Genomic DNA, 25124 nt, shown 5'->3' with positions numbered 1-25124 from the left:
CTTCTCTCCCTTTACCTGGCTATATACAAGAGGGAGAATACAGCATAGCGCCCCCTAGAGCATGGTAGTGACATTGCAATTAAAAGGCTATGTAACCAAGTTCTAGGCGGTTACACAGTGCTTTCTTTTCACACACTGTGGAACTGCAAATCTGTTGAAATAAAATTTCACAACTTTCGCCATACAGTTCTTTGGGCTGCCATAAAAGGTTATTACACTTTCACTCACCTCCATATCTCTGTGCTTATAGTGTAGCTATCTGGTGAGTAGCTTACAAATAGAAATAGGAAAAATTCATCATTCCAGTTGCCTAATCCTGTTTCTTATCACAGCAGCATTGAACATAAAATGTGATTAAACAAAAGAATGCATTTTTAAAGAACTTTTAATATAATCAGTATAATAAATGGTCCATACACTTTAATGATTTCTATTAGTTCTTTTAACTAGAAACATCTATTTATATTCTCAGAGCATGTTGTTGGTGATAGTTAATAGAGTATGCTAGTAAGTATGCAAGTTGAGACTGAAATTGTTATACTTCTCGATGTGCTACAATTAAGATCTATTTTAAGTTGTATATGATATTCCTAAAATATTTAAAAGTAAAACACACTGCATTTGTTTTACAGTTTGCTCAGCATTTCTTTAATAATTAATTTTCATTTTGTCATTTTAAGAAAAATCTATGAATGAACACACAAACGCAATGAATGTGTTGAACTTTGTTACTAAATCATAATACATGACACTGCAGAGTATAATATATTTTCTTTTGTTAGTTGTTTTTTTTTTGGGACACTGCCAGATGCTACCCTGTTCAGCAACTGACCCAGCTACTCATTATTTCATCCGCCATCCGCCATGTGACATGTGACCTAGGAATGGCTGATCAACTGGATGACATTTCTTTAAACACAAAGAAGGGAACACAATCCAGACGGTGGCGACTCTGAGAGAAACAAAAATAAACTGCTAGAGCCACGAAGAAGAGACGAGCCGAACAGCTACAGGAAGTCGGGTGAGTATTCAACGTTTTGACTTAAATAACCTACTGGCACATATTTAGTAAACAAATATCCTATATCTTCAGCAAAATAACCGATGTTTAATATAAAACGTATATTATGCTGGGTGCCATGAGTGTTCTCACAAATTTTGACGCTAGCAGTATTAGCAGCTGTCTAAATAAATGGTCATGGCAGTGTTTCTAGCATTCTGCTGAAGTGGATTCAGAAGCCACTCGGTTGAATTGGACCGGTCTGTTTTTTGGTTCTCGAAATTTTAATACAAACTTTGTTGTAAACCGATACTTTCCAGTGTAACAAGCCACATTATTACATAGTAAGACTTGTATAATAATAATAATAATAATAATAATAATAATAATAATAATCGACACCAGAATAAACACTTTTTTTTTACCAGAAACTTAATGAGCTGTATTTGCATCTAATGTACATGCAAATGGAATGGGCTGTGCTTGCATCTGGTGTACTTCAGGCAATAATTTACCCGCAGATCAAGCAGACAGATTAATAACACACATTAAGTGCAGAACATCAGTTCTTAAGTGTATATTTATTCATACTCAGGAACACAAACAGGATACAAACATTTTTTCAGCATTTGGAGTTTTATTCCATATACATACATACACACACACACACACACACATACACATACACATACACACACACACACACACACACACTGATTAGACATAGCTCTACTGTGTGATCAGACCAGACAGGCTATCCTTCACTCCCCATATTCGTCAGTGAGCTTTGTGCGACCATGACCCTGTCACTAATTCACTTGGAATTCACTTTTGGTACCCACCATTGCATACTGGGAACACCCAATGAGGTCAGCCATATTGTCATTCAGATACCCTGATCAACCAAAACTTTAAATTCACTGGCAAATAAAGTGAATCTCATTACAATGGCACTTTTGAATGGGTGGCATATATTAGGCAGCAAGTAATCAGTAAATTCTTGAAATTAATGTATTGGAAACAGGAAAAATGGGCACCAGGGTACACCAGACCAAGAACACCCCTTCATTGCAATGGTATTCCCAAATGGCAGCAAATCTTTCAGCAGGATAATGCCATAATGAAAAACTGTAGAGGAATGGTTTGATGAACATGACAGAGAGTTCAAGTAATTGATTGGCCTCCAACTTCCCCAGATCTCAAACTGATCAAGCGTTTGTGAATAAACAAGCCTGATCCATGGGGGCTCCACCTCTTAACTTGCAAGACCTAAAGAATCTGTCTTAAAGACATGATATGTCTTGGTACAAGATACCACAGCACACCTTCAGAGGTCTTGTGAACTCCATGGCCCTATTGTCTATGCATACCATTTGTGCATACATACATGTTTTCTTTTTACAATACAATACAAAGCAAACTTTATTTCTATAGCACATTTAAAACAACTACCATTGACCAAAGTGCTTTCCAGGAAACATTAAAACCACAAAAATAATAAACAGTCACAAAGTCAATATAAACCTAAACACTCTAGCAAGTATTAAAAGCCGCACTAAAAAGATAAGACTTCCAGCTTGACTTAAAAGCATCCACAGAAGGAGCAGATATAATGTGCATAGGAAGAGGGTTCCTTAAGCTTGGAGCAGCCACTGAAAAAGCCCCATCACCCTTTGATCTTCGCTTTGTTTTAGGAACATGAAGAATCATTTGGCTAGATGGTCTCGTGGCTCTTGAATTTTGAGAGTGTATTTAAAAAATGGCAATATATTTCGGTGCAATACTATGCAGTGCTTTAAAAACCACAAACAAAACCCTAAATTCAATTCTAAATTTGACAGGCAACCAGTGTAATGTAACAAGAACTGGGCTAATGCTCTCACTTTTGCTTGTATGAGTCAGGAGCCTAGCTGCACTAATTGAAGACGAGATAACGCGGCGATAAACCAAAATATGATGAATTGCAGTAGTCAGTGTGTGAAGATATAAAAGCATGGATGACAGTCTCCAAGTCTTTAAAAGAGAGAATTGGTTTAAGTTTAGAGATTAACCGAAGTTGATAAAACCCAGCCTTAACAACAATGGTGACCTGTTTATCTAGAACCAAAGCCGAGTCCATGATAATGCCCAAATTCTTTACATAGTCTGCCACACTAATCGACATAGAGGTCAATCTACCTATGATTTTATTAGATGCAGTAGAGGGTCCAAAAACAACGCACTCAGTCTTATTCTGATTTAAATGTAGAAAGTTGCACTCCAACCATGCCTTGATCTCACCTAAACACTGAGCAAGTGCATCCAAGGATTGTGAGCCTTTTGAATCAATTGGGATATACAACTGAGTGTCCTCTGCATAGACATGATATATAATATTGTATTTTCGAAATATAGAGCCTAAAGGGCACATATACATTGAGAATAGGATAGGCCCAAGAATGGAGCCCTGTGGCACACCGCAACGTAATTTTTGTTTTAATATTTAATAATGTTGACCCCTTTTGGGGGAAAATCATGTAATTTAAAATTTTGTTTAAAAGTAGATGGTCAGATTAGTGCTTTCTCTAATTGTTTTGAAATTTTTAATTATTGTGTGTATCGTTTTCTTATAGCCATTTTACTTAAGTGACCTGCTTCACCAAGCCATGGACAGTGACTGCTTAAACCTACTACCATCTGTCTGTGAAGTTCTGGCTGATTCCAAACTTTTTCTACATGATGACACATGTCTGGAAAAGCTTCTTGATTGTTTTAAAGAGCTGGTTATGCAGAGTAAGTTCTTTAAATTGAATTGTCATGTCAAAGTCATATCTCAATCTGCAGAACTTTCAATCAAATTAAGTGATAATGTCTGAATTTGTAATTCACTGGTGGGGGGTGTTGGGACAACTGTGATCAGACCTGTTCTGTGGTGATGCAAGGTAAATATTTTTGTGATCCTTAATTTCAGTACTCCATAGCAGCTTTGATTTTTTTTAAACTTCATTGTCCAACTTGCTGCCCATTGGTCCAAACCAAAAAACATTTTTGAGTAAAGGTTTGTGAATGGACAGTGCTACCCTCCAGATTCCATTGAGTTTCCCTAATCCTGACAGCCAACCTTTCTTAATTAGACATGATTGTCAGGCTTGGGACTCAACTGAATCTTTATTTTGCCTTCTCTACTGCTTTCTCTAGTACTTTTACTTTTCAACAACTTTATTTGCATACAAACCGTACATTCAGGCATGTGGCTCTGTGCTGATTAGCTCTCTCTGACCTGTGGCGCTCATGTTTCCCCACTTTATCCTTGTTCCATCTTCCTGCTACACAAAATACATGTTCAAGCAAGCCTGCATAGGTGCAGATTCTGCACAGGTGCAGACCTCCTTCTCCCAGCTCCATTCTCTGTTCACAAGCTGGCACTCAACCACAGCCCCACATCCACATCAAGTGTTTTAGCAGACTAAACCAAAAAACTTATTACAAAATAAAACTCGGATTGAGAGGATTCTGGAATATCCAGTTGTATATGAAGGTCATGGGTCAAAGAATTCCCTTGTTAATTAACATGAACATGCTTTTGATGGAGGTTTGGGATTTAAAATGACAGTACAATGCACATCACTACCCAAAGCAATATTTGACAACAAACATTACAATCCATTATAGTACACATAGTCCATGACTGCAAAATTAGAATAGGAAATTTGTGCTTGAAGTAATGATCTGTTTTGCATAATAGCGTGATCCACTGAGTAGAATTCGGTGCAGTTTTTTGGAGATGCTTTTAAAGTGTAAATGCTTGTGCCTAATCATGTAGCCATACCATCACCTCCAAATCAAGGCAAAATATGCCTTGATATGCCAATATACATTTCAGTCCCTTTTAAAGTGCTAATTTACATTCAGGGTCCAATTGCATCAGACCTTGTGCTCTGAGCTCCAGAGCTGTTTCTGTTGTTTGTATCACTACTTTAAAGCAGCATATAGGTTTATTGCTCCACAATTTTACATGAACTCTTTCTTAGACAAATTCAGTCCTTTTCTTGTTAACTATACTTTTAATATTTGTGGTTTAATGCATATATTCCTTCTCCCACAGATGGTGAGCAGTATTTTATGCAGTATCTGCCATGTCTGGTGCAATTCTTGCAGAGTGTAACAAAATCTCAAACAGTAGATCCCTCTGTCTTTTCATTCTCACTTAAACTTGCTGGGCTGCTGGCAGGAAAAGAGCACAGTTTCAGCTTGCTGGAGGTAAGAATGTTAAAAGTAGCACTACATAGTCAGGGCAGGATTTGATTGGTCGCAGCTCCTAAAATTAAGCTATGTTTGGGTGTCTTTATATATTTCGAAGTTATACATTTTTGAACTTCTCAGTTAGCTAATTAACATAACACATATTTCTACAAATTGTTGAACAGCAGCAATAATCATGTAAAAAAAAATTTGATTGCTAATCTTTACTGATCTATAGATTGAGATTCATTTTATGGCTCTCATTTGTATGTCTCATTATGAGCTGTCCTTCTGTCCTTATTTATGGTATAATAACTTTTGTCCAATGTCTTTGGCAGGTACACATTTTTTAAGTACTTTATGCAGTGTTTTCTTCCAAGATTTTGATTTGATTTTGTCTGCTCTTGATTTTGCTGAAATAGGAAAGAGGAGTGTTACAGTATATGTTTCAGCCAGATAGCTGGCATATGCTGGAACTCTGGAAAAATTCCTCAGTACGTTATGGGTGGCTACATGGATTGTGCAACATGTTGCAACATCCACAATCCATTACCTTTTTCTGCAAGAATGGTAAATATTGAGTTCTTTCTTACTTGGATCTTGAACTTTTTCATTCTAACAAGAAAACAGCTTCTATTTTTATATGAATTGTTCAAAGTGGTTCCTTATGATGAGGTGATTCTTTCACTACTCTACAGATGTTTGTAGAAAGTGGATAAACTTTAAAAACCCCTAGACAACACTAGCATATACAGTTAAAAAAAAAAAATCTGAACACTGAACCTGACCCTTATCACTGACAACGGCAATAACAAATGAAACTGGAGGCAGGGTTGCAGAACACACACAAAATGGTGCTCTTTATTATCTAATTGGCTTTCAAACACACACTCTCACACACACGCAGCTCTGAATGCTCTGCACTCTCTCTCCGGCTCTCACTTCTCCCAATTTTGACTTTCCCGCTTCTCACTGCAACAGAGAACCTTGTTAGTCTAACTATTGACAGGTGTGTGATCCTTAACCACTTACCCCCTCGACTGTCCATTCATAAACTGGTGCTCGACTACGCCCCCACATCCACACCTATGTGCTAGGAATTTAAGTTGTTGTATCTGTTTTTAATTAGACAACAAAATGTATTATTGTATTTAATTTATAACAAAAGCAGTGATTTTGTTCTATGTATGTCTGTGTTTTTCACAGGATTCATTAATTTGGTCCTCCATCTGCAAAATGACAAGGGCTTTTTCATTACGTCTTTGACGAGTCAGATTTTAGCACACATTTTAAATTGTATCACGCCAGAAGTGCAAAGCAGCAACGCTAAGAATGAGACACCAAACTGCTGTCCTGTCAGTACTGAGTATGTTTCAGTTACAAAAGAAGTGATGAACCATGTAGCTGCCTCATTAGCCTCAGAGGAACAGGCTATTATCATTCCAGCCTTAGGGTTGTTGAGCACAATTCTCACCAAGTGTAGAGAAACCCTCAAGGAAATGTTTTGGAAACATGTTCTGGGACCACTGGAAGTGTTAGCAAATGTAAAAAATGACTCCTTTACACTGCCCATCATAGCAGTCCTTCAGGCTGTTGCGAGGTAAGCACTTCCAATTGTAGGGTTTAGTTATCTAGTTACATAAAAAATATTCAACAGCTCATATATGTGTGTGTGTACAGTATGTATGTATGTATGTGTGTCTATGTATGTGTTTGAGACAGCAGGAATAAGACTGTGTTCTGAGATCTCGGTTATAAAGACTGGTTATATGAATTACTGTGTTTTTCCTGTTAGCTATAACAAATCTGCCTAGCACCTTCTGACCTCCCTCATTAATGCGCATTTTCAACAATAGAACTGTTACTCACTTGTGTTTTACATCAAAAAATCCCAGGAGATCAACATTTTTAAAATACTCAAACCAGCCTATTAGGCACAAATTAATCTACATTTATTTTCCCCTACTTTTATTATTTACTGTAGACTTGGGCGTGCTCTTCTATATTAGGAATCTAAATGAATATTCGTTCTACATGAGTAAGAGGAAGAGAAACAAAACAGTTATGACCAAATTTCTTTCTTTAAATAAGTCTTAATGCATATGGACCCCGGAATTGAAGTTGCAAGCTACTGTGAAAATTAAAATTTAGAATGCAGATATTGTATAGGCAATAGACAGCAATTATTACATTTTTTTTAAACTTAACTTTTAATACTTTTTTTGTATTACAGGAGTCCTATTTTGATCCAGTCAGACTCTAGAGTGGAGACACTCATGGAGATCATGTTGTTTTCAAGAAGTGCAACTGAATCTGTGCAGTGTGCAGCAATTATCTTGCAAATGGAAAACTGGTGACTATAAAAGAGATATATTTATTACTTTTGAATACAATTTGAGTACCACTGTTAACATCAGTTTTTTTTATTTATTTGTCCTTTCCGTAGTCCTCAAGTTTTAAAATGGAAAGCCACAGATGTAATCCTCCTTCCTCTATGGTCTGTCACTGCATCCCCTTTACAGCTTCATGATCCAGGTACAAAATGTCCCATTTTATACAGTACTGTTTGAATCCTTGGGTAAAGGATGGAAGAAACTGATGTAATTATGATATTAATTATGGCCTAATTATGGTATACCTACACTGTGTATTTTCTTTTTTTTCACAAACAAAAATAAATGAAATACTGAAGACTCAATAATTTCTATTATTAATTCTTATGCTTAAAATGTAATGAAATTCTTCTCAGCAAATAAAAATGAGAAATGCAGAAATGTTAGGAGGCAGGAATTAATGATTCACTGGTCTATGGACCATACTGAGAGTTGAGTTACACAAGCTTAGTGAGAATTTAATTCTGAAACATGTCACATTGTTATTTGGATCTCAGATATCATCAGTTAGGTGTGATTTTGAGCCTGGATTTGGGTGCCATATCGCTCATGTGAGAAGTATTATTACGTCCATCACCACTGTCCTCTAAGTGTTTTTAATCTAATATTTCTTCTCTTTTTGATTTAGGTACACTCAAAGACTACATATTACAATTGAAGAAGCAGCTATCCCAGAAAACATTCTGTGTGTATCTGCTCACTCAGAGCCTGTCCAGCCTAGCAGAGCATCTACATAAGGTAGGATGAACAATATTCACTTTCAGTATTCATTTATCAATAGTAATAAATAAAGGAGGGGTAAAATAAAGTAAATAATAAAATAAAGGCAGGGCTGCCCAATCCTTTCCACAAAGGGCCAGTGTGGGTGCTGGTTTCCATTCTAACCGAGCAGAAGCCACATCATAGTCTGCTGAAAGCCAAGATCAGTTGATTAAACAGGTGGAATCAGGTATGGTTTGTTCTTGTTTCGAATGAAAACCTCTTCACACACCAGCCTTTTGTGGATAAGATTGGACAGTATTGCATTACAGTATTAAATTATTAATATTAAACTGCTTAATGGTTAGCACTGTTGCCTCACAGCAAGAAGGTCCTGGGTTCAAATCCCAGGTTCGAACAGTAAGGGGCCTTTCTAACAGTTTGAGAAGGTATGAGAGGAATACCATCAGCAACCTTTTTATATATATATATATATATATATATATATATATATATATATATATATATATATATATATATATATATATATATATATATATATATATATTATTAAAAAGTATTTCCTGGGGGAATCTGCATATAAATCCTAATATCACAAATATGTCAAACTCTTGAAATTCCACTGTCACACAAACATTTGAGGAAGGGAAAATTTTAGTAGATTTCCATTCCCTTAATATAATTCTTTTGGCCACCACCCTGCCCAGCATTAAGGCCAACTGGAAATAATAAGGCAAAGATGAAACTGTATCAGAACAGCCAAAAATGGCCAACTCCATTTCGGGGGAAAAACCCGGTCATATGCCGCAGAATGCCAAGAAAATATATCTTGCCAAAACCTATTATGTTTTGAGCAAAACTAAAAAGAATGAGATAAGGTTCCCTCTGCACCCTGTCATCAATCACAAATTGGAGACACCACTGGATAAATCCTGTGAAGTTTAACTGTTAATTGTTAGGTTGCCAAACTCATGCTATATGTATGTCCTATGGCCATAAATATAAAAATGTATAAAAAATTATAATCATACAATTATAACATAATGAGTATCTATTAGAATGATCAGACTTATAATTAATACTAAATAGTCTGTTAAACTGCTGAAACTGTGGACAAAATGCTGGAAACTGACTAAATAAGTGTATCCTTTCTGACCTCTTTGTTTCCCCTGGAAAGAAATCTTTGGCTGGCATTCCTGTTCAACGGATTGCCTCTTCTGTGATAAAACTTCTGAAAATATGCAGTGGCCATTGTCCCTTCACTCTACTGGAAGCTGGTGCATTTCCTCATCTTATTGGCTGTTATAAGGTTCAGCAGTGCAGTATCGACCTATTAGGTGGCCTCACTGTTTATGCAGGTAAGAAAATTAGATTATTTTGTTTCCTCATGGCAGTCGGTGCTTTCAGGTCAAGTAAGTATTTAATGTAGACACTGTTGTTAGTGATCAGCATGCAATAGTGTAGAATGTAAAAACATTCCTTCTAGCTTAAATGGCTAAAGGAAATTATTCTTGGAACAGCTTAAAATGGTGATGGAGCCTATATCACCTGGCATAGGAAATGAAATATACAGTACTGTGCAAAGGTTTTAGGCAGTTGTGAATAAATTCTGTAAATTAAATGCTTTAATAAATATATATTTTAATTGTTTGCATTAATTTACAGAATGCAAAGTGAACAAACAGCAAGGCCATTTATTTTGTTTTTGCACTAAGACACTAAGATACACTAAAGACATTGAGGTCAGAATTTCATTTCTGAAAGAGGGAAATTGCACAAGCGTTGGGCACAGCCAGTAAAATAATGTGGAATGTCCTAGAAAAATGAAACTGCTGGTAGATTGTGATATTTGATGTCTATAAAATACACACAGGAACAAGTGAAAGAATGTTAGATTGCAGTAGTAGGTTTTCGGGTTTCTGCCAAAAGTGTGTTTAAGTGGGAGTTTAAGATGGGTTAGACAATCAGCTGCGGAGATTCAAATGTCATGCTCAAGATTGTTTTTTGTTTTTTTTTTGTTTCAAACTTACTGATAACATTTTGTCATTGCTACTATGCTATATTGCCTGTGTCTAAGTGTTCTCCAAAGTACATCATATTGTATGTCCCCTTGAATCATGTGAAGTCTAAATGTATAATCATATTATTTCATGCTTGGGAAATTACTAAATAGAATTTAGGACACATCCTACTTGAATATCATATTTGTGTTCATTTTTAAAAAAAAATTTCTTTCAAATGCATCATATATAAAGTGCTACAAAGCATCAGGCATGTAATTCTACCAAGTAGGACTGGGCAATATGGCCAAGAATCTCATATTACAGTATGTCTGTATTAGATATTTTCCATATAAATTGATAATCAACAATGAATGCATGATTTCCCTGATGCTTAATTAGGACTAAATTAGGTCTAGGTCTTCTTTCACAAGAAAGAAAACATCATTACATCTTTAAAGTTATTGCATAGGTCATTTCTTCAGTTTGTCAAATAGACCTCTGGCCGTTTGACTATAAGTACTATGGATTTTTTTAAATGTTGCAGGGCAGTGTCTTTTCTAATTAATTTAGAGTTAAGTATCTAAAGAATTAGTTCTTTAGACACATTGAACCAGAGACTGTAAATTGACTAATACTTTAAAGTTTTCTGTAGTAGAAAAGTATTTACAACAATGAATGTATTACAGATGCTTTGGAATGTACAGAGAGCACAGACCTAATTGAGGAAACTCTTAGCATTCTTCTACAGTATCTGCAGTCTCCTGACTCACATGCTACAGTAAGTGTGCAGTCAATCACAATGAGTAGTTATATTCTGTTTTGAGTTCATTCATTGTATATTTTGTTTCTTCTGCTTCTTTGACTTGCACTTGGCTTCTTTGAACTTAAGGAGAGCGCATTATAACAGAACAGTTGTTTTCTAGGTTTTGAAGAAAACATATCAGGCAACCCTTAAATGGTTCAATCTCTGTTCACCATCATCAGATTTATGGAAGATGATTATAATTGGTGAGTACCCTGAGGCTTCATTCTATAATACCTGTGAAAATGTAGGTGCTTTAGAAATCTTATTTAAATTATTTTACAAGCAGCTTTTTGTAGAAATGTTGATTTCAAAGTATTTTGATAACTGGATTCTTTGCATCATATAATAACATTCAATGCTGACTGGAATAAAACAATGTAATTGCCAATCATGTACATACATTTCATTTAAAATAGCAGTTGATGGCAGGTTATTAATAAATGAAAGAAAGCCGAACATTAAAATCAGTCATATGGCAATTGTTGAAACAATTGGATTTGCATTATTTGTGAATCTCTCTAACACATTAACTTATTTATGTCCTATATCTGCACTGCCTCCCTGTTTTAAAGACTTGTTTTTTTAACCCATGAAACTGATTTTAAAAACTTTACAAGACTAGTGTCCACTTGAGCATGCTATATCAGTTATGATTACTGATAACTTTATGAGCAATAGTTGGACAATTTTCTTTGGAAGCCAGGAGATGAATTGAACTGAGATTTAACAAATAGCAGCATTTTTCTTTAGCAGGGTCAGAACTCCACTGCTGAAGACCCATTGAATATAAGACACCATATTTGCAACATATGTATGAAAAGGTTTATCCACATTCCTTGTGTAATTAAGCATAGTCATGATGTTGCTCCAGAAAATGGTTCGCCAATAAAAGCTGAAACTCCTTCCTTGACAGTTTGTTAATCCTCACAGCAAGGACAGCAGGTGTGAGCTTCAGACGAGGAATGGTTAGATGTTTCATGGGTGTTACTCTGGCTTTGGCAAACAGGAATGCTACATGAACTTGATTGCATGGTTATGCATCTTGAGCAACAATTCTCACAGGCATCTGCCAAATGAAATAAGCAGGCAATCCCAAATTGGGTTTGTATATGATTAAGCAAGATATTTGGGTGTGCTTGTCCATATACTCAAAGAAATAAATACATTGCTTACTTATATGTCCTGGCTTCAAACAAAAAACTCCTTTCATTTTCAATTTAATATTTTTACAAATTTCTTTCTTCATTCATTCAAAACATTCATTCAAAACATTTTTTCCAGCGCATATTTATTTGCACAGAATTACATAAGATGTTCCAATATACTTAGACACAATGCAGTTTCCTTATTTCACAGATGGATTGCACAAAGCCCTGATCTGAATAGAAATATTGTGGACTGAAATGAAAACACATGTCCAATCAAGGAGGCCCACAAATCTGAATAATGCAAGACCAACACATTTTTTCTGATCATCTCCATACCCTAATGCTTTCCTCTAAGCCAACAAGTTTAAACTCTGCCAGACTGAATTACATCTAAGCTGCTCTTAGAATTTTTATGACTAATAAGGGCCCCTTACTAAACCTTATAAATTCATTATTTATTGTGTGCTCAGAGCTCTTCCAATCAGTGAAGAAACATGTATGTGATGGACGATGGGAAGTGAGAGATTCAACTCTGGAGTTCATTGCACAACTCACAGCCAACCTCAAAGGTACAGTATTGATACCCACTTCCAGTCCTGTCCAGTTAAATATTGCAACATTGCATTATTTGGAAGATGGTTTTTATGAAATTGTAAACATAAGTAGTGACTTCTCTGTCTTCTTGTCTTGTTCAGGTAATAAGAATTATACTGAAACTCTTCATAATAGTGGTATGATCTCCGTCCTCTTCACCTCATTGTCAGATTTAGAAGGTTATGTCCAAGCAAGTGCAGTGGCAGCTCTTGGAGAGGCAGTAACATCTGATGTCTGTAGCAATGTGCAGGTGAAACATTACACACACACACACACACACACACACACACACATATATATATACATATATATATATATATATATATATATATATATATATATATATATATATATATATATATGTATATGTATATATATATGTATATGTATGTTTGTCCTGTTTTATGCAACTTTCCTCCTATAAGTTTTACAAGAAACGAACTCCTAGACATCAGAAATAGCACACCAAACAACCTTTTGCCGACGTTTGAGTAAGCATTTTACTGGGCATTTTAGGCATTTTTAGAGGATCTGTGATCCTATACAAGTGCTCCAGGCGATGCAAGTGAGGGGAGAGTGCTAGTGTGCTCGTGAAATTCAGACAGTGTGGTTTTAGGACTGTCGAGCATTCATCTGGTGAATCTCCACTCCCTAGCAAATAAATCAGATGAACTACAACTCCTCACACGCACAAATAAGGACTTTTTAAAATCTGCTTCGCTCTGCTTCATGGAAACCTGGCTGAGCGGAGCCATCCCGAACAGCGTGCTACATCTAATGGGATTCCAGCTGTTCAATGCAGATCATGTCACCAAGTCGTCGGGGAAAATGAGAGGTGGTGGATTATGTTTTTATATCAATGAAGGCTGGTGTACAGACGTGACAGTTTTAAAGTAGATGTGCTGCCCAAGTTTGGAAGCTCCCTTTATTAACTGTAAGCCTTTTCATTCGCTGCGGTAGTTCTCCTCGTTTATTCTGGTGAGTGTGTACATTCCTCCTGACGTGCGTGTGAGTGAACTGTTGGCTGTTCAAATCACACACACATAGCAGCATTATCCAGACTCTTTCACGATCATTCTCTGTGATTTTAATAAAGCTAGTCTTATACATGAACTGCCTAAATACAGACAGCACATCGAATGCCCCACCAGGGACAGCAATATACTGGACCATTGCTACACTGTGTTAAAGAATGCATACCACTCTGTCCCCTGTGCAGCTCTGGGACTCTCTGATCACTGTTTGGTTCATTTTCTACCAGCCTACAAGCAGAAACTTACCGTTGTGCTCAAAATTTTTCATACCCTTGGTATTTTTATAGTGTTTTTGAGTTGTCTTCTGTGATGAATACGTTTTATAATCTTCTTTCGGTTTCTCTCTTCAGGGGTGGCCACAGCGAATCATCTCTCTCCATCTATCCCTGTCTTCTGCATCCTCAACACTTGCACCCACTAGCTTCATATCCTCATTTATTACATCCATATACCTCCTCTTTGGCCTTCCTCTTTGCCTCCTGCCAGGCAGCTCCATGTCCAACATTCTCCTACCAATATACTCACTCTCCCTCCTCTGAACATGTCCAAACCATCTTAATCTGGCCTCCCTAACTTTGTCTCCCTCTGACGTATTTGTTCCTAATTCTGTCCAACCGTGTCACTCCCGAAGAGAACCTCAACATCTTCAGCTCTGCTACCTCCAGCTTTGATTCCTGTCTCTTCCTCAGTGACACTGTCTCTAAACCATACAGCATGGCCGGTCTCACCACTGTCTTGTACACTTTCCACTTGATTCTCACTGATATTTTTCTATCACACAGAACTCCAAACACCTTTCTCCACCCATTCCAACCTGCCTGCACTCGCTTCTTTACCTCTTTCCCACACTCTCCATTACCTTGGACTGTTGACCCCAAGTACTTAAACTCCTGTACCTTATTCACCTCTTCATCCTGTAATCTTACTATTCCACTTCCTTCCCTGTCATTCACACACATGCACTCAGTCTTACTACAACTGACTTTCATTCCTCTTCTCTCCAGTGCAAACCTCCACCTCTCCAGGTTTTCCTCCACCTGCTCCCTGCTCTCACTACAGATCACAATGTCATCTGCAAACATCATTGTCCAAGGAGACTCCTGTCTGACCTCCTCTGATAAATGGTCCATCACCATAGCAAACAGGAAGGGGCTCAGAGCCGATCCCTGATGCAGTCCCACCTCCATTTTGAACTCCTCTGTCATCCCTACAGCATACCTCACCACTGTCCTGCTTCTCTCATACATGTCCTGCACCACTCTGACATACTCCTACTTACCTTCTCCTGACTTCCTCATACAGTGCCACAGCTCTTCTCTTGGCACCCTGTCATACGCTTTCTCCAAGTCTGCAAACTTCTCCTTAAACATTCTCAGAGCAAAAATTGCATCTTTTGTGCTCTTTCTAGGCATGAAGCCATTCTGCTGCTTACAAATTTCCACTACCTTCCTTAACCTAGCTTCCACTACTCTTTCCCATAGCTTCATTGTATGGCTCATCAACTTTATCCCCCTATAGTTGCAACTCTGCATGGCACTAATACACTTCTTCTCCATTCCTCAGGCATCTTCTCACTCTCTAAAACCCAGTTAAACAAACTAGTTAAAAATTCCACTGCTGCCTCTCCTAGACACTTCCAGACCTCCACCGGGATGTCGTCAGGACCAACTGCCTTTCCACTTTTCATCCTCTTCCACTTTCATCCTTTCTAATCTTATCTACTTTCTGTTCCACAGAGTTCACCTCTTCTACTCTTTAACCTATAACCACTAACAACATTCAACATTACCCCTTCAATCTCTAACTTCAGACTCATCACCCTGTCCGACACTCTATTCACCTCCAGAACATTCCTCACAAACTCCTCCTTCAGGACCACACCTACCCTATTTCTCTTACTATCCACCCCATAATAAAACAGCTTGAATCCTGCTCCTAGTCTACCAGCCTTACTACCCTTCCACCTGGTCTCCTGTACACACAGTATATCCACCTTCCTTCTCTCCATCATATCAGCCAGCTCTCTACCTTTCCCTGTCATAGTACCAACATTCAGAGTTCCTATTCTCAGTCCTACACTCTTACATTTCCTCTTCTCTCTCTGTGTATGCACTCTCCTCCCTCCTGTAATTCTTCGACCAACAGTAGCCCAATTTCCACCTGCGCCCTGTAGGTCAACCGCGCCGATGGCGGTTGTTGTTATCCCGGGCTTCGACTGATCCGGTATGAAATTCAGAGTATTGACGATTCGCATGGTAAAATTTGGCAATGTTTTACGCCGGGTGCCCTTCCTGACGCAACCCTCTCTATTTATCCGGGCTTGGGACTGTCACAGAAGTCACTGGACTATGACCCCCATGGCTAGATTAATGAGTTTTTATTGACAAATATTTAAAAATCACCATGTTCTGAATTATTCATACCATTTATATTACAATGTTTCAATAATCAATAGAAAAGCCTTTGTTCCTAATGATGGCCTGCAAATGCTTCTTGTAGGTCACCACAAGATTTCTACAGGTCTGCTGCGGAATGTTTCCCCACTCTTCCTTTGCAAAAGCCTCCAGTTGTTGGAGATTGGAGCTTGTGTGCTGTCGCCACCAGGTTTTCAACAAGAATCTTGACATAGTCCTCCTTTTTCTATCTTAACAAGGTAACCTTTACCACTGGCAGAGCAGCATCCCCATAGCATGATGTGACCACCACCATGCTTGAATGTTGGGATGGTATTCTTAGGATTGAAGGCTTCTTTTTTATGCCAAACAATATCCATATGTCCAAAGAGCTCCAGTGTAGTCTCATCTGACCAGAGGATGGATGACCAGAAGTTTGTATCTCTATATAGATGACCCCTCTTAAAGGCCAGGCATGTATCCTGGTGTCTCTGGGTAGGGTGAAAATGGTGCCTTTCTGAGGCAATGTCCATAGAGACCACCTCATTGCAGAATTTGCTGAACAGTGGATCGTGATACCATCTCCCCTGCTTGGTTGAGGGTGTCTATTAGTGCTTTGGTGGTGATACAGGGGTTGTTTGCATCTTTCTAGCAACTCTAGAAGATACTTTGCGCTTCCTGCCACGCCCATCCAGGTTTTTGACAGTGTTGAACATCTTGAATTTCTTGATGATACTCTGTGTATGGTTGATACAGGGACATCCAGTTCTTTTGAAATTGTAGCCTTTGCCTCCACTATGGGCATTGACAACACGCGTACGAAGATCATGACTGAGTTTTTATTTCCCTTGGTGCCATGGTGACAGTGAAAAAGAATAATGAAAGCTTTGCCCCATTAATTATACTTTACAGAGCAGGTGTTACCATTTAACATTATAATCAACTTAATCAATTTAAATTTAATCAATTAATGCCTAATAGTCACTGGAGTGTGAAACCATGTGCACTTTCACAAAAGATGGAATTTTTTCTGAGGGAATAGGGTGTGATTAATTTTGAACAGGCTCAAAAGAGAATCTCTGGCCATATCTATTGGTATACAAATGAAGTTTAGCTAACACATACACTATACTGCCAAAAGTATTCGCTCACCTGCCTTGACTCGCATATGAACTTAAGTGACATCCCATTCCTAATCCATAGGGTTCAATATGACGTCGGTCCACCCTTTGCAGCTATAACAGCTTCAACTCTTCTGGGAAGGCTGTCCACAAGGTTTAGGAGTGTGTTTATGGGAATTTTTGACCATTCTTCCAGAAGCGCATTTGTGAGGTCACACACTGATGTTGGACGAGAAGGCCTGGCTCTCAGTCTCCGCTCTAATTCATCCCAAAGGTGTTCTATCGGGTTGAGGTCAGGACTCTATGCAGGCCAGTCAAGTTCATCCACACCAGACTCTGTCATCCATGTCTTTATGGACCTTGCTTTGTGCACTGGTGCACAGTCATGTTGGAAGAGGAAGGGGCCAGCTCCAAACTGTTCCCACAAAGTTGGGAGCATGGAATTGTCCAAAATGTCTTGGTATGCTGAAGCATTCAGAGTTCCTTTCACTGGAACTAAGGGGCCAAGCCCAGCTCCTGAAAAACAACCCCACACCATAATCCCCCCTCCACCAAATTTTATACTTGGCACAATGCAGTCAGACAAGTACCGTTCTCCTGGCAACCGCCAAACCCAGACTCGTCCACCAGATTGCCAGATGGAGAAGCGCGATTCGTCACTCCAGAGAACGCGTCTCCACTGCTCTAGAGTCCAGTGGCGGCGTGCTTTACACCACTGCATCCGACGCTTTGCATTGCACTTGGTGATGTATGGCTTGGATGCAGCTGCTCGGCCATGGAAACCCATTCCATGAAGCTCTCTGCGCACTGTTCTTGAGCTAATCTGAAGGCCACATGAAGTTTGGAGGTCTGTAGCGATTGACTCTGCAGAAAGTTGGCGACCTCTTCGCACTATGCACCTCAGCATCCGCTGACCCCGCTCCGTCAGTTTACGTGGCCTACCACTTCGTGGCTGAGTTGCTGTCGTTCCCAAACACTTCCACATTCTTATAATACAGCTGACAGTTGACTGTGGAATATTTAGGAGCGAGGAAATTTCACGACTGGATTTGTTGCACAGGTGGCATCCTATGACAGTTCCATGCTGGAATTCACTGAGCTCCTGAGAGCAACCCATTCTTTCACAAATGTTTGTAAAAACAGTCTGCAATATAGTGTATGTGGGGTTGTGTATAGCAACTAATATATATTGAATACAATGGAAGTTTTGCCAAAGTAGTTTTTATAAATGAAGAAAATTAAAAAGTATTGATTTCGTCCAAGGGGTATGAATAATTTTGAGCACAACTGTAAATCTGCTAAGCCTGTTGTAAGATCTGTAAAGAGATGTACTAAGCAGAGCGGGATTTACAAGCCTGCTTCGACTTCACAGATTGGAGTGTTTTTGAGGCTGCAGCTACTGATTTGGATGAGCTCACTGATACCTTGACGTCCTACATCAGTTTCTGTGAGGACGTGTGCATTCCCTCCAGAACTTATTTAGCATTTAACAATGACAAACCTTGGTTCAGTGCAAAACTCAATCAGCTTTGCCAGGCCAAAGAGGATGCCTACAAAAGTGGGGACAAAGCCTTGTACAAACAGGCCAAATACACACTAAATAGAGAGATAAGAGTGGCAAAGCAAAACTACTCTGGAAAGCTAAAAAAACAGCTTTCAATTACTGACTCTACAACAGTGTGGAAAGGCCTGAAAGCCATCACCAATTGCAAGACCCCAGCCCCCAGCACTGAGGCCAATCAACAACTGGCTGAAGACCTGAATGAATTCTACTGCAGGTTTGAAAAACAAAAGCCTGGTCTGACACCTCACATGCACTCTGACCATCTCACAACACAGCCATGTTAATGTCTGTGGTCATGAAGTAATTTGAAAAGCTGGCGTTGGCCTACTTGAAGGACATTACTGGACCCCCTGCAGTTTGCTTACCGAGCAAACAGGTCCGTGGATAATGCAGTCAGCATGGGACTGCACTACATCCTCCAACATCTGGACAAACCAGGGACTTATGCAAGCATCCTGTTTGTGGACTTCAGCTCTGCTTTCAACACCATCATCCCAGATACTCTCCTGAATAAACTGACAGTTCTCTGTACCCATCTCCATCTGTCAGTGGATCACCAGCTTCCTGACAGACAGGCAGCAGCTAGTGAGGCTGGGAAAACTCACATCCAACACCCGCACTGTTTTTCTCCCTCTACACAAATGACTGCACCTCTAAACACCCCTCTGTCAAGCTCATGAAGTTTGCAGATAACACTACAGTCACTGGTCTGATCCAGGATGGAGATGAGTCTGCATACAGACAAGGGGTTGAGCAGCTGGCTGTCTGGTGCAGTCACAACAACCTGGAGCTGAACATGCTCAAAACTGTGGAGATGATGGTAGATTTTAGGAGACACCTCCCTGCTCTCCCCCCACTCACCATCATGGACAGCACTATGGCTGGAGTGGAGTCATCATATGGAACCACCATATCCCAGGACCTCAAGTGGGACATTCAAATTGACTCCATTGTGAAAAAGGCCCAGCAGAAGTTGTACTTTCTTCGTCAACTAAAAAAGTTCAGCCTGCCACAGGTGCAGATGACACAGCTGTCATTGAGTCGGTTCTGTACTCTTTGGTTTGGGTCAGCCAGCAAATCAGATATAAGAAGACTGCAGCAGACTGTTAGGACAGCAGAATGGATCAGTGGTGTACACCTGCCCAACCTTCAGGACTTGTACAACTCTAGAGTGAAGAAACAGGCAGATAACATCATCACAGACCCCTGTCACCCCAGCCACAACCTATTTGCACTTTTCCCTTCAGCAAGACGCTACTGATCTCTGTGCACTAGAACATCTAGGCACAAAAACTGTTTTTCCCCCATGCAGGAATTATTATTTGTGTTCTGTAATTAATTTCTGTAATTAATTTCCATCTCTAATTACTGCCTCTTTCTCAAGTACCATGTAAATACATATGCATATATCTTTACTTATACAGCTGTATATAGAGCATATAATGAACAAATCTGCACATAAATCCTCTGTTCCAGATTCATCCACATATTATTATTTATTGCTAAGTCTATCTAATTTAATGTTTACTGTCTCACTCCAGATATGTGTATATGTATGTATGTATGTATGTACAGGGGTTGGACAATGAAACTGAAATGCCTGGTTTTAGACCACAATAATTCATTAGTATGGTGTAGGGCCTCCTTTTGTGGCCAATACAGCATCAGTTCATCTTGGGAATGACAGATACAAGTCCTGCACAGTGGCCAGAGGGATTTTGAGCCATTCTTCTTGCAGAATAGTGGCCAGGTCACTACGTGATGCTGGTGGAGGAAAACGTTTCCTGACTCACTCCTTCAAAACACCTCAAAGTGGCTCAATAATATTTAGATCTGGTGACTGTGTAGGCCATGGAAGATGTTCAACATCACTTTCATGTTCATCAAACCACTCTGTCACCAGTCTTGCTGTGTGTATTGGTGCATTATCATCCTGATAAACGGCACCGCCTTCAGGATACAATGTTTGAACCATTGGGTGTACATGGTCCTCCAGAATGGTTTGGTAGTCCTTGGCAGTGACGTGCCCATCTAGCACAAGTATTGGGCCTAGGGAATGCCATGATATTGCAGCCCAAACCATCACTGATCCACCCCATGCTTCACTCTGGGCATGCAACAGTCTGGGTGGTACGCTTCTTTGGGGCTTCTCCACACCGTAGCTCTCCTGGATGTGGGAAAGACAGTGAAGGTGGACTCATCAGAGAACAATACATGTTTCACATTGTCCACAGCCCAAGATTTTCCATTGAAACCAACGTTTGGCATTGGCACGAGTGACCAAAGGTTTGGCTATAGCAGCCCGGCCATGTACATTGACCCTGTGGAGCTCCCGACGGACAGTTTTGGTGGAAACAGTAGAGTTGAGGTGCACATTTAATTCTGCAGTGAGTTGGGCAGCTGTGGTTTTATGTTTTTTGGATACAATCCGGGTTAGCACCCGGACATCCCTTTCAGGCAGCTTCCTCTTGCATCCACAGTTACTCCTGTTGGATGTGGTTCGTCCTTCTTGGTGGTATGCTGACATTACCCTGGATACCGTGGCTCTTGATACATCACAAACACTTGCTGTCTTAGTCACAGATGCGCCAGCAAGACATGCACCAACAATTTGTCCTCTTTTGAACTCTGATATGTCACCCATAATGTTGTGTGCATTGCAATATTTTAAGCAAAACTGTGCTATTACTCTGCTAATTAAACCTTCACACTCTGCTCTTACTGGTGGAATGTGCAATCAATGAAGATTGGCCACCAGGCTGGTCAAATTTAGCCATGAAACCGCCAACACTAAATTGGCCAGTGTTTCAGTTTCATTGTCCAACCCCTGTATGTATATATGTATGTACGTTCCAAGAGCACCTTAAAACCACAAGCAGATGGACTTAACAATAAATAATATTAAGTATGAAATATACATATGTATGTGTATATACAGTATCTCACAAAAGTGAGTACACCCCTCACATTCTTGTCAATATTTGTATTATATCTTTTCATGTGACAACACTGAAGACATGACACTCTGCTACAATGTAAACTAGTGAGTGTACAGCCTGTATAACAGTGTAAATCAAAATAATTTGATTAATTCTAATCAAATTAGAATTTGATTGTAAATTGGTAAAAAATAAACAATTAAAATATATATTTTTGAAAGCATTCTTACTTTACAGCATTTTTTCACACCTGACTAAATCTTTTGCACAACGCTGAATATATATTTAGACATGTAGCAGATATTACATTAGATAATTTAATTCATTATTGTATGTTGTATGTATTGTATGTATATTTACAGTTTTCTTTCTTTCTTTCTTTCCTTCCTTAATTCTTTTTTTAAGGAAAAAGCTGTGACGCATCTATTAAGCATTCTTTCTCAAGATACACAGAGCTTCCCACATCGGGCTGCAGTCAAGGTCTTTACCACCTGGCTAAAAAGTCCACATTGCTGTACTTCCTTGGAGCAATCTATTAGCTCAGTGTTGTTACTGGGTGGAAATGATATTGACTGGGAGGTTAAAGTTCATACCCTGGAGTTAGCAGATGCATTGATGGACAAATCGCTAAATCATTGTCCCTGTCACTTTCAGAAGATCTATAGAAGCTCTGAAAGTACATGCATAATGCACGCATTGTCCAAACTGAATGATTTAGGGCTATTTGAGTTTCTGTTTAAATGCATATTTGACTGTGACAGACCTGTTTCTGAGAAAGCTTGTTCACTCCTGCTTAAGCTAAGAACAGTTTTGAGAGAGATTACTACTACTGACCACAAAGTTCTTACTCTTGACCTATGTAAGTACAGTTGGAATGAGGAAATGCTTCATAGATACTACAAAAACCAAAAGATCACTGAGCTTTATTGTGGAAAAAATGGAGACAAATCATCTTGTAGGCAAATAGACAGTGCAGAATCTCTTGATCGATCTCCAACAGAGATGGATCTGTGTGAGATATTAGAATTATTAGACCTTGAGAACATGCAACATACTTTATCACTTAGTAGTGATCATGTGATAAATTCACCCCAGTCTCTAATGGAAGACATTTTATTTATGACAAGAGAAAGTGAAGACAATGTTGCAGATTGCTATTGAAAATCAGTGCTCAAACGTGCTAACTTGTCACGAGCTATATAAGGCAATACTCTTAACATTGTATGTCTATGGCTTTATGTTGAACATAGAAGCATTTGTTTCACATCATTCAAACTTTAAATGTTTTATTAGAGTTTACAAAATTTAATATAGGTCTTTACTTAAATATTTTTAATTGTACATAATTGATCATAATTGTGCATTATAACGTCAAGAAATCTAACACCTGGTAGTGGAAGGCCTGTCAGGATGTCAGACTAGTAGCTTAGATTATATAATGTCTAATCTCTTGAATAAACAGTGGATTAATTAATCGGTTTTCTGATTAAATAGGATTTTTATACTATTAAAAGTGGGTAAGAAACATTCTTCGTTAATGGAAAAGTAACTTGATGGTATGTGTATTTCAAAGTAAACTAAAATTGTGCTGTTCATGTGTTTCTTTTTTCATATTAGTGTTATACAATTCATCAATAAACATGATGTCCCAGAGTGTGCTTGTGTGTCTGTCTATTAATGTACTCATGGAGCTCAGTTTATATTTTACAGTTGAGGGAAATTCTGTGATCTTTCTAGAATTGAATTTAAAAAAAAAAAAACTTTTAGCCAAAACTGAATACGGTAAAAGCTAGCATTCTAGGAGAGATGGATGGTGCATGTAACCTAGGACATCTGATTCAGGGATGGCCAATCCTAGAAAAATGGAAAATTATTCTGAATGTTCTCATTTTTATTTCTCAAATTTAAAATGGCTTGAAATGGGCTTTGCCGTCTGTAGAGAAGACAAGGCAGGAAACATGAGGCCTCGTCTCAGCTTCATCACAACAATTCTGGAAGAAGAAGGACAGAAAAACCAACAATCCTGGAGGGTGAGTGGAGACAGTGGCACCTCTGATTGGTCTGCCTCTGGCACTGCCCTTGAGCTCCATGTGTACTCGCTGTCCTTGGTGCTGAAGTGATGCTGTCCTTTCAGCACCATAGTGGGAGTTGTGTGAGGAGTGATAGATAATGTTTTATAGGCAGCTGACATCACATTGTGCTTTTTTGAAGGCAAATTAATATGATAGCATAAGATGAATTGCAGTTTGTCGTCCCCTGGTGACAAGTCTAATGATTCTGGCATAGATCCAGCAACACTGGTGGTGAGTCAAGAGTCATAGTGACAATAAAATATCAGCTGCTAAATCCATACATCTCATGGCAAAGGAGTTTCAACATCCTCAAGAAATGGGCACTAGGATGCTTTCACACATGCCACATCTTCCTCCTCCTATAATTGTTTCTGAGTTTACAGACACAATTTTGTTCCCAGATGGTTGCAGGTGTCTGTCTGTACCACTTATCCGATCTATCATCGGGTCACAGGGAGCCTGTGCCCATCTCAGGTGTCATCGGGCATCAAGGCAGGATACACCCTGGACGGAGTGCCAACCCATCGCAAGGCACACACACACACTCATTCACTCACACAATCAAACACTACGGGCAATTTAGAGACTCCAATCAGCCTAGAAGCATGTCTTTGGACTGTGGGAGGAAACCGGAGCACCTGGAGGAAACCCACCAAGCATGGAGAGAACATGCAAACTCCACAAACACTGAGTGGGAGCGAGACTCAAACCCAGGACGCTGGAGGTGTGAGGCGAACGTGCTAACCAAAGTTTAGAATTGAATTAAATTTCTATGGACTTCTGATAGGGACATGGAGAGAGGTCTTTTTCTACTGAGCTCTCCCATATTAACCGGTTTATGGTGTATGTTCAACTAGATTAAACAGCGAATATGTGTGTAACCCCCCAATTAACTTTGTAACTTAACTTTGTTAAGTGTTTTTGGAACGAATGTCACCTCTTCCAGCTTTATTATAAAATTTTGCATTTTTATGTAAATAATCATATTCCGTACCATAGGTCACCCCAAAGAAGTGAGAAAAATTATCACATTCAGCTGCACACATGTGTTTGTCTGAAAAACCGCTTCCCCTTGCTTGTAGAGCGCTGAGACTTGCAGAATCGCATTTTCAGCGCC

The 25124-nt window shown here is 39.0% G+C and overlaps 1 protein-coding gene across 6 annotated transcripts; it reads left to right on the top strand.

Moving 5' to 3' along the window:
- Positions 1 to 899: 899 nt before the first annotated feature.
- Positions 900 to 23588, top strand: brat1 (BRCA1-associated ATM activator 1). Of its 6 annotated transcripts, none has more exons than XM_058380397.1 (14): positions 900 to 1021; positions 3613 to 3772; positions 5085 to 5239; positions 5644 to 5791; positions 6428 to 6821; positions 7455 to 7574; positions 7668 to 7756; positions 8243 to 8352; positions 9512 to 9692; positions 11024 to 11115; positions 11261 to 11345; positions 12761 to 12859; positions 13055 to 13134; positions 22341 to 23588. In XM_058380397.1, the coding sequence occupies exons 2-14, from the start codon at positions 3646 to 3648 to the stop codon at positions 23094 to 23096; spliced, it is 2436 nt and encodes an 811-aa protein (XP_058236380.1). In that variant the 5' UTR covers positions 900 to 1021; positions 3613 to 3645; the 3' UTR covers positions 23097 to 23588. The 6 variants fall into 6 exon arrangements, with proteins under 6 accessions (XP_058236380.1, XP_058236379.1, XP_058236384.1 ...); XM_058380396.1 differs by having other exon boundaries at positions 12986 to 13134; XM_058380401.1 differs by lacking the exon at positions 22341 to 23588 and adding an exon at positions 16418 to 21874.
- Positions 23589 to 25124: the final 1536 nt, after the last annotated feature.

The sequence above is a fragment of the Hemibagrus wyckioides genome, linkage group LG26, assembly GCF_019097595.1.
Source record: "Hemibagrus wyckioides isolate EC202008001 linkage group LG26, SWU_Hwy_1.0, whole genome shotgun sequence".
Classification (NCBI taxonomy): Eukaryota; Metazoa; Chordata; class Actinopteri; order Siluriformes; family Bagridae; genus Hemibagrus; species Hemibagrus wyckioides.
Note: the sequence above shows the minus strand (reverse complement) of the source record. Positions and strands in the feature narration are given on the sequence as shown.

What these genes read in the sequence shown, in the direction of transcription:
- brat1 (XM_058380396.1), top strand. Translation starts at nt 3,646, where the DNA reads ATGGACAGTGACTGCTTAAACCTACTACCATCTGTCTGTGAAGTTCTG. An exon ending in ATCTTGCAAATGGAAAACTG is followed by an intron (nt 7,575 to 7,667) that starts GTGACTATAAAA and finishes TCCTTTCCGTAG; the next exon opens with TCCTCAAGTTTTAAAATGGA. An exon ending in TAGCAGAGCATCTACATAAG is followed by an intron (nt 8,353 to 9,511) that starts GTAGGATGAACA and finishes TCCCCTGGAAAG; the next exon opens with AAATCTTTGGCTGGCATTCC.